We start from the raw sequence: 14,677 nt of genomic DNA on the forward strand, positions 1-14,677 counted from the left end.
GCCCGGGGCAGGGGGTCCACGAGGAGGTGCTAGCGAGGGGCTGGGGTGGCGCCGGCCGATGGGTGAGGGAGGCGCAGCGCGGGGTGAGCAGGGAGGTGGGGGTCGGTCGGTGCGGGAGGCTGGGTGGAGAGGTGGGAGGCGACGGGGATCCAGGGGCTCGCGGGATGGTGCCGCGGGAGAGGGAGGGAAAAGGGGCTCGTGGAGCTAGGGGCGAGCCACGGGGCGATGGGAGCTCCACGGGAGAGGAGCGACGGGGGAGAAGAGGCGCAGGCATGGGAGAGGTGGCGCAGTGGGGGGGGGGGGGCTCTGGTGCGGTTGTTGAGCGCCGGGAGAGGGAGAATCGTGGGAGGCACAGGGCGAGCGACGGGACAGGATGGAGGTTGAGCGATGGGGGTGGGAAACGAGCGTGGTAGGTGGAGAGCGTTGGGATGCGCGGTAGGCGGGAAACTGACGAGGGCTCGTCCCCTTGTCCTCGCGGCGCTGGTGGAGTGGGACTCGCGCGGGGGCGGTTAGGGTTTGCCCCCCTTGGGGGCTTTATACCCCCTCGGGTGGGCAGGGATGGGATGGTTTTTTTTAAATAATAATATTATTATTATTATTATTATTATTTTAATCTTTTTTATATTTTTTCATTTATTATTATTATTATTATAAAATACTTTTTTTATTCTTTTATTATTTCTGTTTTAAATATATAGAGTTTTAACCAATTTTCAAAATTCCGATTTATTTTTATAAATCATTAGGGGATTTTTCATGCGATCGTATTGAATTTGAAATTTTCCCCATTTGATTTTACTTTTAAATTTCAAATTCAAATTGCTTTGAATAACGCGAGATCAACGATAGGAATTCACGGTGACGTGGCATCATTAGCGTGTGATCACTGTAGCTTAATTACAATCATCACTGTAGTAAAAGCTGAGGATGTCACATACATCGTGCGTCTTGCATTGCTAGTTACCAATCCCGTTTCCGGAGCCCGCCGGTGTCCCTTCGGTCCCAACCACTCTCAATAAGCCTACCCATAGCATTTGTCGTGAGAAAACGACGACACTCAAGCAGTTATATTTGAAATGAACGGAATATGTTTATAAACTCTCATATGTGTTTGAACATATTCCAAATCAATTTAAAACGAGAGAGGTTGATCCTTTGAAAAATAAGCCGATATTGTACGCGTGTGAAGTGAGACTGGCTTCACGGGTATGTGTGCATGAAATCATATGAATAAGCCCAACTGATACAGTCATATGAATAGGCCCAACTGATACAATCAAATGGGTGGGATTCCTTAAAAAAGAAAGAGTACAAAAATACTGTCCTGATGAAGCGGGAATAGAAAGATTTTTTTTATTTCTTTTGTTACTCTTTTTAAGCAAAAGACGCCCGAATATATCATAAAATTATCGATAGATAAATGTTTATTGGATACCTATATTATCTATGTTTATTTTGACCTAAACCCTGCAGCCTTGTTTTCTACTTCCTCCGTTTTAAAATAAGTGTTTTAAGCTTAATACAACTCTATACTAGAGGCAGTGTAAAGTTGAAACAATTATAATTCTATGAAAGGACCAAGAGACTTCATGCCACTGAAATTGAAGGGAAAGATAATACCACTTTAATAGTAGTTCATTACTGCAATTAAAAAATAAATTCTAGTTAACTGTCCCAATGATGAAATACAATGGTTTAAATGAAGAAATGTGTAGAATACAAATATACTCCCTCCGTTCGTAAATATAAATCTTTTTAGACATTATAATAGAGGACTACATACAAAATAAAAAGAGTGAATTTAAACTTAAAATATGTTTATATGCATACGTATGTATTTTAATAATAGAATTTTTGAAAAAGCTTCTATTTAAAAACGAAGGAAGTATAACTTATAACAACTTTTGAGATAACAAGATTCTATTATTGATTAAAGAACTGCCGGTAGATACGGCACCGGTAAAAAGAGCTTTCGGGCGAAGGTTGCTTCACCCACGGCAGGACCTTGCCCAAAACGAAATAGCCTAAAACGAGTTCCGGAGATGTGGTCCATAAGCTTCACACGTCCCAGATGTCATGTAACGAAACTGCATGAAACCCACCCCGTCTCGCGCATATGTGGACCAGATAATTCCCGAAATACTACCACGAAATTTATGCATTCGTGTTATTATTATCCATTTTTATTATCTTTATTATATATATGGAACTCCTATATATCCTATAGTATATATATAATTATGCTGTAGTACTAAAATAGGTGCCCTGCCGACCCGACCGGTCCGACTCGACCCCTTGTTTTGGTTTCTTCTCTCAGCGCCTTTCCCCCTCGTCCCTCTCCTCTCCCCGGATTCCATCCTTGCATCGCACTTCCCCATAGTTTCCAGCATAAGCTGGCGCCCTAATCCGCGCTCACCTGAGGGTGATAATGCTGCAGGAGTTCGTCGACAACGTCATCGCCATCATCAAAGAGTGAGCAACCGCCCCCCTCCCCTATTTTGTTGTACTTGTTCGTCTCTGTCTTGCGCTTAGTTGCGTCGCTTCGAAGCAGCGGTTGGCTAGGGTTGGCGAAACCAGCGAATTAATCCGGGCAATTTAGGGATTTTGAATTGGTTTAAATTATCTGGTGGAGATTCTGCAGTTTGTAGCCTTACAAGTTACAACCAGAAAATAGGTCTTAAGAAGAGATCTAGCGAGAAGAGGGAGCGTGTGCCTCCGACTCTGGGCCCCCCTCACCCCCGCTGGCAGCTCCGGCTGTGGGAGTGAGGGGAACCCGGGACCTTGTTCCGCACTAGCCTAGCTTCTCTTAGTTAGGTATTCGGTTGTTTTCTCGGCTTTCGGTCGTCGTGTTGGTGTTGAGGTAATGACACTCTTCTTCCTCCTCTTTGTGGTGGTGGTGTTGCGGGCAGCCGGCAGCGTCGATGCCCCCTGGCTAGGGAAATCATGTTGGTGGCCGGCCCTTGGTGATGGGGGTGATGTTTCCCCCGGCCGTTTCTACAAAAGCGACGAGGCTGTGGCCTTATTTTCTCCCCTTGGGTGTCTCCCTGATGCGATATATTGCTCTTTGGTTGTTCGTGCTCTCTCTCCTTTGCAGCTGAGTTCTCGCCACCACCTCTGCGAAGCTGGCAGAACTTTTTTCAGGAGTGGTTTGGCTTTGGGATTTCCTATCTACACAAGACTTCTACGATGGCTTCTTATTCTTTGGTGAGTTGGTCCAGCTGGACCTTAGGTGGACTACTTCCCAACCGTAGGGTATAATCTCTGGCCGGCTTCGAAGATGGGAGGGGCAGCAACGGTGGTGCCTTCAGCTCTCGCTGGAGATTGAGTTTCTTTGGCTATCTGAGGACCTGGTTGTAGTTTCATTGTTTTCTAGGATGCCTTGTATTTTTGGAAGTCTTAACATAAATCCATAGCCTTATTCACACAAAAAAAATCACGGCTAGAAATACCATAAAAAGTATGGATATGGTTGGATTATAGTGGATAAACATTGATTGTGTTGGTAAGGACAGTGGATTTCTAGCCCCAAGATTGCAACTGATTTTCTAAGTCTGTAGTGTACGTAGTTAGATGGGTTATCACGTGGAAACTATGTTTTGTGGATTTATTATGACTAACAGTACTTCATACCAGTATTTTTTACATTTCTTACTGACGTGATTAGTAAAAGAAATGTTCAACTTGTGTGTATTTGTAACAGTTCTGACGATTGAAATAATAAGTAGAAAACGGGCGATACCGCTTATTTGCAACTGAATGTGGCTGTGGGTATGTCTAATAAATCATTCGTTTAGATGCATGGCGTCAATAGTGCTGATCGTGTGAATGAAACCATTCGTTTAGATGCTTGAATTAGTCATTTGTTAATGAAACAGGAGATGGTATATAGCTGAAAATATGTTGTTGATTTGTTGTAAGCACTAAAAAAATGTATTATGTAATAAGTTAACATGAGCAAATGATACTCAATTCATAGTTAACTTTAATCTCCATGATGCTGCGCATTTGATAATTATAGCAACAAATGTTGGTGTTCTATTCTGTCTGTTTGAAACAGTTGATGAAGTGTGAAATGTATATACAATATACCGATGAACTTGGTTCTGACAGTTGACATTAGCAATGCTAACTCAGAGCTAAATACTTGCTCTACCTTCTAAATGATGATGCATTGTTAATTCAAAACGTATTATTGCAAAAGAGGAAGATGTTTCCTGGCTTTTCTTATATCAATCTCTGTAGGGTGATTCCAGGAGCATAAACTAAGCTGATTGCTAGTGATTTCTGCACAAATTTCTTTAGGTCCTTGCTTCTTCTAAGATATCCTAACGCTGGCAGCGTGAAGCTTAATTGTATTAGTTTCAGTTTTCATTTCCTTCATACAAGATCAGGAACATCTAGGTTTTAGTTGAGTTGCTCTTTTTGAGCTTTTGTACTTATATACTCCCTCCGTCCTAAAATAAATGTCTTAACCTTAGTATAACTTTGTAGTAAAGTTAGTACAAAGTTGAGACACTTATTTTGGGACGGAGGGAGTAGTTTACACCCACCTAATATCTTATCTGCCTCTTCAGGAAAATGAATATCTGAGTATTTAACTCCTTGTACTTGTTTGGGCAGGTCTGTGAAGACATTCACTTATGAGACTTTGAACAACATTGCGAGATTGATAAATGGAATATCAGCACTCTTGTTGACACTCTTACCTGGAAAAGCCAACATTTTGGAAGGGGTCAGTGGCTGGGAACTTAGGCCCGCATTTCGTGGGCCACGTCTTCCTCGCTGGATGGAAAGGTGAACGCAGTTTCAATTTTGGGCACTTCTCTTTGGTTGCTGGATAGTTTTGAATAGAGTTTTATTTTTTTCATAATATGTGAGCACTTTGTAGGCTAGGTTATTTTCGCTTGCATGAGTGCTTCTTTCTCTAGCCGGATAAGTCATGTTATCACTATTCATTGCCATGTTGCCTTTTATTAGTATATATAGATTAAGTATGGCTTCTTCTTTTGCTTGATAAGTTCATAATACCATTGAACTATTTCTGAATTCTGTAACCTCACTCGTTTGTTTTGAACTTCTGATAAAAAGTGGGGTCTCTTCATTTAATGAGTTCATTCACGAACTTTCTGCCGATTCGGAGTCTGAATCAATTGCCGGCTCTGTCCCTGGGGACGATGACAATGAAGAGTTTGTCTGCCCTCCTTCTCCGTTGTCCCAAAGTTCACGATTGTCACACACAAGCAGCTTTGGTAGACGTGACCGTCGATTGAGAAGGCCTATAAAATATGCAGTTTCCTGGATTATTTGGCCTGTGAAAATTTTCCTGTCTTTGCTGTTCGTCTTGTTCAATGCTGTCAAATATCGGATATCAAGGGCATCTGCTAAAACCCCAGAAAGTCCTTATTTATCGAGGACCATATCTGCGAAAAAACCAATTCACATGAAGGATCAAGTCCTACAACGAACGACTGATAGGAGGCGTGGAGTTGTTGAGGTAGTATATTTGAACAAATAGGAATCAGCTTTAATAATTATTTATTTACTTACATCATACCAGGACAGGAATCTGGAACCTTGAGATTGTTTAAAAGTATGTATATCCATTTGGTATTCACCCTTTTTTCTTTTCTCTTAGGATGTCCATCTGGCAGTTGAGATTTTCATTGAATCAGTTTTTGACGTTGTTCATAAAGGAGCACATTACGTTCTTTCTCCTTCTGAGGTGTGGCAGAAGTTATTTTGGTGGATTCGTGGAAACAGGGTTGGTAACAGTAGTCCTGTTGTTGATGTGCCAACAGCTAACATTGGCAGTGATAATCCAGTTCCAACTGAAAGGAAGACCGTATATCGTCATGCATTGAACACAGATTCTCGGACATGTGAAGATGTTATAACTGAACTTGGGTAGGTACCTCATCTTCCATGTTTGTTAACATGCTAAAACTTCTGGAACTTAGTTGCAAGTTCAAGATTATGAAAATTGTTTGTAGATATGGATAAGTTGTTTTTGTGATTGATGATTTAAGCATTTTTTAGGTGTGCAAGTTACCGTTCGTGTATTACATATGAGATGTTTGCTGGTTCTGTCCTCTCGAGGGCCAAATGATGTTGAAAGTATAGATGCAACTATGTTTTGCTTGCAGTTCCATAGTTCCATTTTTCCAGCATATATCATATTGGCGCTAAAAAATATTAGTGTTGTCTATTATATTTAGCCTTTTCCTGTAGCATAAACAACAACATACAAAGCCTTTAGTCCCAAACAAGTTGGGGTAGGCTAGAGGTGAAACCCATAAGATCTCGCGACTAACTCATGGTTCTGTCACATGGATAGCAAGCTTCCACGCAGCCCTATCCACGACTAGTTCTTTGGTGATGCTCCAATCCTTCAGATCTCTCTTTACCTTTGTACCTTGTAGGGGCGTGGATGCTTATGCTTGACCAATTATAGCTTGGAGCAAAGTTCCTCACTTGCCAACTTGTGGCAACTTCGGCCGTCGATGATGATCTTGACGGATTATCCTTGAATGCCCGCCTTGGTGTGGAAAATGTGGTAGTGTTGGTCCTCGTCTTGTTGTTGTTAAAGAGTCAACACTTTTGAAACAACGAGAGCGGGGCTTGAATCGTTGTCGCAATAGATTTGCGCATCTTTATCTTCATTTACTTGTCGGTGCGTGGCCACATGTTCCAAAGCTTCCATCTCGTCGTCGCTCATGGAGTCATATGTGCCGTCATCTTGGAGGATCATCGTGCGTCTTGCTGAACATTCGAATGTCTTGTGGCCGCGGCCTTGGCACATAAAACACTTGAGCTTGTTTTAGCGTTGGCATCCGGTGTTGGGAGTAGAGAATGAAGCTCTTGGCTTGTAGTTGCTTGTTGTAGGAAAGCGGCTTGACGAAGTCATCTTGTCCTTATAGCTTGACTTGTCGCCGGTTGTTGAAGAAGGGTTTGTAGTCGAAGGCGTCGTAGTCGTAGAAGCTTGAGCATTTGAGCGGTAGGTCTTGGAAGAGAATTTGGAGTATTTGTAGTCATCTTGCAGTTGGCGTTCCGCCTTTGATGCTTGATGCACTAGCTCGAGTAAGTTGGTGTAGGGTTGGAAATCAGCAATTTTTTGACTTGGTAGTTGAGACCATAAAAAAATGCGCCATTGTTTGCTCCTCATCTTCCTTGACATTGGCTCGGATCATGACCATTTCCATTTCTTGATAGTATTCTTCTACTAACTTTGTGCCTTGCTTGAGTAGTAGTTTTTTGAAGAGGTCACAATTATAGTTTGTAGGCACAAAACGAGCTCTCATGTTGTCCTTCATTTGGGCCCATGTGGTGATAGGAGGGTCACCTCTTTCTCTTCTTCGCTCAATCACTTGTTCCCACCAAATGAGAACATAATCTTGAAACTCAAGGGAGGTCATGACAATCTTCTTCTCTTCGCCAAAGTTGTGAAGACGGAAGATCTTATCAACTTTGAGTGCCCATGATAGATAATCTTCGGGATCATTGCTTCCTGAGAACTTAGGCATGGTGAACTTGAGATTGCCGAGGCGATGCTCTTCATGGTTGTTGTTTCGGCGACACCCTTGTCTTGGTGGAGGGTCTTCAATGTCGTTGTTGACTTGACGATGATGTTCTTGCCTTGGATCTTGGTCATCCCTTGGCTCATCATGATTTGCTTGAGGTCGTTGGCGAGGTCCTCTTGTGCGGTGTCGTAGCTCTTGGTGCTCCTCGTGGTTCGCGGCTTCGTCTTGACGTTCATGTCGGAGTGCTTCTTGTTCTTCGCGTGCTTGGTGGTTGCGTTCTTGCATAACGCGTGTTGCTTCTCGGAGAGCAAGTTGAGCTTCATGCGCTTGCTCTTCACGTCGCCGTTCGTCTTCATAGTGTTGTTGTATGCGTTCTTGCTCCAAAGCTTCTTGTTGATGGTGTCCATCACGCTCGCGAAGTCGATCTTGCGCTCCATTGCCATGGAAAGGATTGTCCGAATCTTGGTTGTGGTGACGGTCGTGTTGATGATGTCGAGCTCATGGTGGACTTGCGTCGGAAGAGTACTCGTCGGAGTGACGACTTGAGTGGCGCCGTCGTGATGTAGAGGTTGATGACGCACGGGTCACCATCAAGGCGCGAATCTCCTCCATTTGGCTTGATAGCTTGTCGTCGAGGTAGTCCCTCGTGTGCACCTCAGATTCACGCAAGACGGTGCCGAGTTGCTCGATGCGGTCGTTCATGGCGTCTTGTGCTTGGCGCATTCCTCGTTGCGCGCCGAAGAAGTGTAGTTTGGTGACATAGTTGTTCTCGTTGTCGTCTTGCTCCTCGAAGGCCGGGTTTGACATAGTAGTCCTATCCATAGCACTCAAGTAGATATAAGTGGAAGAAAGAGAAGACAATACCAATTACGTTCTAAATGTTGAAAATGGATCAAGATCACTCAATGTGCAAGTATGGAAATAGTGGAATTGGTACCGAAAATCGTCCTTCTCGCATCTCCACAAATAAAGCTTATGGAGTAGCTTGGTTAGGATGGTGGCACAAAATTCAAGCAATCCGAAGGCAAGAGTCAATAATGTTGAAAGAAATTCGCAAATTCGCAAGTAAGGCAAGCCGGATTAATAGCAATGAGTATACACGGAAACACACACATGGATAGAATAGTGGGGTCATGCAACCAAAAGATGAGCACAAGATGTGGAATACACGGAAAACGCTCGTGTTGCACAACACTAGAGAGACGCTAGCACGATGGCTCAAATGGGCATGATAAGAACTTGTGCACAACCTATAAGAAACAAAACGGGTCGTCTTCCTATTCTTGACTTGTGCTAGATGTATGAGGCACAATGTCTCTCGCTCAAGTGATCCAAGATGATCAAGTATGATATGATATGATATCAATGTTATGCAATTGTGCGATGCTATTGCTCTTTGCACTTGCTTAAAAGCTTTGCTTTTCTTTCTTTTCCGATGATATTTTGTATGATCACTATGCGGGACGTGCACACCAAGATAGCAAATTATGTAAGCGGGTACTATTGAAACACAAGAGATACTAGTATGACACCACAATATGATACTTATGGTGTTTGCATGCAATTGAAGCTATGTGGTGTATGTATCACTAAAGTGCACAAGTAGCGTGGCCCACAATACTCAATGGCTAGTCTCGATAGGCAAGTTACGCAAATAGGCTCGGGGTAACAATGCAATGGCAAGGGTATATGTCAAGAGTGTCGTCGCCGTTACCATCCTTGCTTACGGTGAGGTATCAATGAAGAGTTGGTTGGCGACGATCCAGGGCGATAATGAGCGGCGATGTCGGTGTAGAACCACTCCTAATTAGCCGAAACACCTTAGGAAGTGGTGGGGCTCGCGACTCAAAATCTCAAATGCAAATGGGTTGCGAAAGAAATGGGGGTGGAAAATGTGAAGAAAATGGTGGAGAAAAAAAAATTCGTGGGGAAAATTCAGCTTGGACAGAGTTGTCTGGATGTCCGGGCTGGCTCGGTCGTCCGACAGTCTCGGACGTCCGACGGCCTCGGTCGTCCGACGGTGTCCAGACATCCGGGTGGCTCGGTCGTCCGACACCTGAGTTGGATGAACCCTCATAATTTGGGCTGTTTGGTGGGTGAAAATGGTGGGGATGGTGGTGAAAAGGTAGATCCACTTGTCCACAACGAAATCCACGGATCCAAATCAATAAAATCTCTTCAAATCCAACGAATCCAAGAAATATTGGTATGGCTATTTTTGTGGGGAATTTTCGAAATTAGGTGAAATCAAAACAAAATTTGGCTAGAAAGTGGGGGATGAGACTCCAAGGTGTGAATCAACGTGGCTCATGATACCAATATGATACGGGGCACACCCGTGGTGGTCGATCTTTTCACACTTGGAGGGGAAAAGGGGAGAAAACCAAGAGAAATACACGAACTCATGAACGATCCCCAATCACACATCCACTAGATTCACTCAAACACAAGCGGTACATAGATCCAAAGACAACAAAAGGATACACGTAATCGGTAGTCTTCCCTACGAGAAGGGCCTTGTATCCGCTGGGGATCTTCCCTACTAGAGGAGCCTTGGCATCTCTATGGATCTTCTCACATGGAGGACATCTCCATGGGAGGAGGATAGTAGATGGAGCTAAGCTCAACAAAGTGATTGCCAATACATTAGCTAACCCTAGATGGAGATGGGAGAGGAGTATTTATAGTACTAGGCGAAATAGGGTGGTTACATGGGCTGTGGCCCAACGACCTATGCGCAGACAGTGCTCGGACGTCCGAGAGGCGTCGGTCGTTCGGAGGCTTAGCAGGGCTCGGACGTCCGACGGGGTCCGGTCGTCCAAGGACTTTGGATCGAGAGCGATGGTCTCGGATTTCCGGAGCCTGTTGGTCGTTCGAGGCTCGGTTGTTCGGATTTTCGAGCGTTTGGTTCTGTCGCGGCGATGTCGGACGTCCGGGCGGGGTCGGCTGTCCGGGCGCTATGGCAGGAGGACTTGGGAGGCTCCAGGCGTCGGTCGTCTGGACAAGCTTGGACGTCCGGACGTTCTGACCGGACTCGGACGTCTGACCGGACTCGGTCGTCTGGCCGCTGGGGCGTTCAGCTTGAGCTCGTCTTCTTCGTGTTCCTTTGCGATTGGTCCATGGTCTCCTTCCGAGTACCTGAGTATGCAGAGAGTCCCCGCTTGAGGTAGTGACCATGTCTCGAGAGTATCAAAGGGTAGGCGAGCAAGGAGAGATGTCACCTTGGTTTCAATGGCACGCCCACGGGCTCTCGTCATGGGACCACTTGGAGCTTGAGGTTTTGGTGACGTATCCGTGGGGATGATCATGGGATGCCCCGTATCACTTTGACTGTTTGGTTCCCAGCCGAAGCTTGCAATTCCTAAAGATCAGGTGTGCCAGAAGGGTTTAGGTGGGTGTGGTTGATCGTCATATGTGTGGCCTGGCCAGACTTTACTATTCATATGACCCACATGTCATAGACTTGGATTTTGACCACAAGTCTGGTGCTGAGTTTGTAGCCACACTTTTCCTATGCTTAGTTGTGGCAAAGTTAGACCATGTGTCTGAACTGTTTATGCCTTGTACAATGGAAGGTGCCTAGGGAAGGTGCTTAGAGAAATAAACCAGTTTTTCTTGAAGCATCGGGTGCTTATTTGTAGAGGGTAGATGCTTAAGTAAAGTAAGCACCTCTCGTGTAGAGGTAAGAACTGGTGCTTTAGGAAAACTCAATTTATTTTACTAAGCACCTTGCACTGTACAAAGCCTTACAAGTGGCGCTGATTTTGTAGCCACAATTGTTTATAAGGCAGTAAGGCGAGCACCAACCGCACTGATACTTAAGCGCCTAAAGCGGGCATAATTGCAAGGCGCTGCCAGGGGGCCTTGCTGCCTAAGCATCCAAGGTGGGACGCCTGATAAACAAAGCTGTTTACAAATCCACATAGCAGCACAGCCTTTTCAATAATCGATTTGACTCTTTGTATTGATGGCATTATTTTGTCCATAAATGATGGAACCAGTCTGCCGTTATTTCCAGGTATCCTTATGAGGCTATAAAGGTAGTTACTTCAGATGGATATGTTCTGCTGCTGGAGAGAATCCCCAGGTGAAAAAATAGCCATTTCTTGCCCTTACCGTTTCCAAATATTGTGGAACAGGACTTGACACACAGCATGTTTAGGCGTGATTCACGGAAGGTTGTGTTGTTGCAACATGGAGTACTGGATTCATCAATGGGGTGAGTCTCTATGAAACTATAATTGGAAATTTGACAACATTATTGAAGATTTTTCGATATTTGTCTGTTCATCCGTGTTATTGATTGCTATGCTAATTGGTCACATGATCCTATATTGTGGTTCATTCTTTCTTATTGCTATTTCCTTCTTTTGCATTAACATGATGTGATAATCGGAACGATGTACTACTGTCATAATCCTAATTACTGAGAAGTAGATAAAAGTAAACGATTCTTCTCTGCTTTATTGAGAGGGGTCGCCCCCTTAATATAGTAGACAAGACTTGACCAACAAGCTGGTTAATACGATCTCTAAACTGACTGGATTCTTTCCTAACAAAGCTGCTTAATCAACTAGGACTCTAATTAAGGGATAAGACTCTATGTTTGATTGGCTGGCTCACATAACATCTCTCGTTCATGGAAAACAGCTTGTCCACAAGCTGTAGGTTGTCAATTGCCTCCTTGGGGGGGGGGGGGGGGGGGGGCTACCAATGATATTATTGTATCTCTAGTTACAGTACTCTTCCCTCGATAGTATTGTTTTTATAGTTGAGTAATTTAGTTCCGCTGCTTGTCCCTGTAAAATTAGTAACTTCACTGTGATAGTACAAAATACTGTTTATAGTTGATAACTCTAACACTGAATGGCTGTCGAGAAATAATGCATAATTTTTTTGGGGATACAGTTAGTGTGTCAATATAAATCTGGCCTGTTGTTTCCCCTGCAGTTGGGTATCAAATGGTGTTGTTGGCTCACCTGCATTTGCAGCTTATGATCAAGGTCAGTAATCGAAGTTGGATTTAATGTATTCCACTGCTGGGCCGCAAATGCTGAAGTTCTTTCCTCGTTTTTGTTTCCATGTAGGTTACGATGTTTTTCTTGGAAATCTCCGTGGTTTGGTTTCAAGAGAGCATATGGATAAAAATCTTTCTTCCTCCAAGTAAGTGCTATTAGTTTAATTGTGGTTGAGGTAATTTTTAACTCCTGTATATGCCAAATCAATTTGGTCACAGCACTCTCATGCCTGATGCTCTTTCTCAATTCATGTTAGGTACTGGAAATATTCTGTCAATGAGCATGGAACCAAAGATATGCCAGCAATAATCGAGGAAATTCACAAGATTAAAACCTCAGAACTTGGCAAGAGTCAGAATGTTATTGGAGAGGAAAGGGAAGATAAAAATGAAGACATACAGAATTCGGAAATACAGACTTCAGAGGAAGACGTGACAGAAAGTCAGCCTTATAAGCTCTGTGCTGTCTGCCACAGCCTGGGTGGTGCAGTTATGTTGATGTATGTGGTGACATCAAGGATTGCGCAGAAGCCCCACAGGTTGTCAAGATTGGTCTTGCTTTCTCCTGCCGGTTTTCACGAGGATTCAAATGTGGTGTTCAGTATGGTGGAGAAGATCATCCTGTTTGTTGGTCCAGTACTTGCTCCACTTGTGCCTGGGCTGTACATACCAACTCGATTCTTCCGGATGCTTCTGAACAAATTAGCTAGGGATTTCCACAACTATCCAGCTTTGGGTGGTCTCGTACAAACCCTTATGGGGTACATTGTTGGTGGTGACAGTTCAAATTGGGTGGGAGTACTTGGGTTGCCTCACTACAACATGGATGACATGCCCGGTGTATCGTTTCATGTTGTACTCCATCTTGCACAGATAAAGAGGGCAAAAAGGTTCCAAATGTATGACTATGGAAGTGCCACGGCAAACATGGAAGCGTATGGAACACCAAAACCATTGGACCTGGGAGCTCACTACAATCTCATTGACATCCCCATGGACTTGGTTGCTGGGCAAAGAGACAAAGTAATCTCACCAACCATGGTGAAGAAGCACTACAAGTTGATGCGGAAGGCTGGTGTCGAAGTTTCCTATAATGAATTTGAGTATGCTCATTTGGATTTCACATTTTCACATAGGGAAGAGCTTTTGTCCTATGTTATGTCCCGCCTAGTCTTAGCAGCTGACACAGGTAAAGGCCGCATCAAGCAGACCACTGTGCGACTAAGGAGGCCAAAGAAAATTCAGTTAAATATTGAGAAGGATTGTTGTGCAATGGAGTATAGAGGCGCAGATGAAGAGATACCTGGTGAACCAAATGGGCATCACAAGTGATGCGAATTTCTGAGTAGCTGTTGTTGTACGTAGTTTTGTGCATAGTTAGTATATACGACACACCGCTCTCTGCATACTTCTACACCATGTAGAAGAATATTTGAGGATGGGTAGTGCACGGTTTTAAGTAGTGATGAAGTTCGATGTGTACTCTTTTTATATCCTTATCGGAGACAAGACTGGTACATGTATACATATGTGTTAATGTTTTCACACGAATGAATATAACTGACAAAGGGTGAAGCTATTCTTTTATATTTTTTTACCCAGGAAGAAAGTAAAGGGCCTTTTTGTTACCTGCATTTCACTTAGCTAGGCCCGTTGGATGCAAATTTTGTGCTTCTCTACCCTCAAGCTCACCCTCGGTTTCACACACTCTTCACTCTCTCTCATCGCACTTTCGATTTCTCTCATGTCTGGCCCTTGAGTTCGTCTCCCCCTTTTCCTACCCCTAACCATGACTAGTGGGTTGATGCGGTGACCTGGTTGGGTAGTGACAGTTTGGCCGCAGTTCGGTTGTCGCCCCCCTTTTGCTTCTGACGGACACAGTCCGAGACCATTGACCTGACGACGAATGGGCGAGGAGGGGGCGCGCGGGGGAAAGGGGTGGAGGGGGTCGTGCATCCTCGGCTTTGGCTGCATGAGGTGCATTTGGTGAGCCCGAGGTGAGGATATTTACCCTCATTCGGGGCTTTTCTTCCATCGCCCCGGTCCAAGTCTATGGTTCGTCGATGGCGGTGGCCAGTTCTGCAACCGAGTGTCCCGAGAGTTTTCGATATTGTTGGACAAAAACAATGAGGAACCTGTGTTT

General features: G+C 44.2%; 1 protein-coding gene across 3 annotated transcripts; it reads left to right on the forward strand.

Annotated features, from left to right (window-relative positions):
* The first annotated feature begins 2,247 nt into the window (after nucleotides 1-2,247).
* On the forward strand, nucleotides 2,248-14,121 carry LOC123443591 (gastric triacylglycerol lipase-like). Of its 3 annotated transcripts, XM_045120030.1 has the most exons (10): nucleotides 2,257-2,472; nucleotides 3,095-3,204; nucleotides 4,621-4,794; nucleotides 5,089-5,494; nucleotides 5,636-5,904; nucleotides 11,536-11,604; nucleotides 11,680-11,736; nucleotides 12,468-12,520; nucleotides 12,605-12,680; nucleotides 12,792-14,121. In XM_045120030.1, the coding sequence occupies exons 3-10, from the start codon at nucleotides 4,787-4,789 to the stop codon at nucleotides 13,864-13,866; spliced, it is 2,013 nt and encodes a 670-aa protein (XP_044975965.1). In that variant the 5' UTR covers nucleotides 2,257-2,472; nucleotides 3,095-3,204; nucleotides 4,621-4,786; the 3' UTR covers nucleotides 13,867-14,121. The 3 variants fall into 3 exon arrangements, with proteins under 3 accessions (XP_044975964.1, XP_044975965.1, XP_044975963.1); XM_045120029.1 differs by lacking the exon at nucleotides 3,095-3,204 and having other exon boundaries at nucleotides 2,248-2,472; XM_045120028.1 differs by lacking the exon at nucleotides 2,257-2,472 and having other exon boundaries at nucleotides 2,849-3,204.
* The last annotated feature ends 556 nt before the right edge of the window (nucleotides 14,122-14,677 follow it).

Source organism: Hordeum vulgare, chromosome 3H (assembly GCF_904849725.1).
Source record: "Hordeum vulgare subsp. vulgare chromosome 3H, MorexV3_pseudomolecules_assembly, whole genome shotgun sequence".
In the NCBI taxonomy this organism is placed as follows: domain Eukaryota; kingdom Viridiplantae; phylum Streptophyta; class Magnoliopsida; order Poales; family Poaceae; genus Hordeum; species Hordeum vulgare.

Excerpts from the sequence above, each read along its gene's own strand:
- LOC123443591 (XM_045120028.1), top strand. The coding sequence starts at position 2,864 with ATGACACTCTTCTTCCTCCTCTTTGTGGTGGTGGTGTTGCGGGCAGCC. Across the intron at positions 4,795-5,088 it reads CTTCCTCGCTGGATGGAAAG|TGGGGTCTCTTCATTTAATG; the intron begins GTGAACGCAGTT and ends TCTGATAAAAAG. Across the intron at positions 12,521-12,604 it reads ATTTGCAGCTTATGATCAAG|GTTACGATGTTTTTCTTGGA; the intron begins GTCAGTAATCGA and ends GTTTCCATGTAG.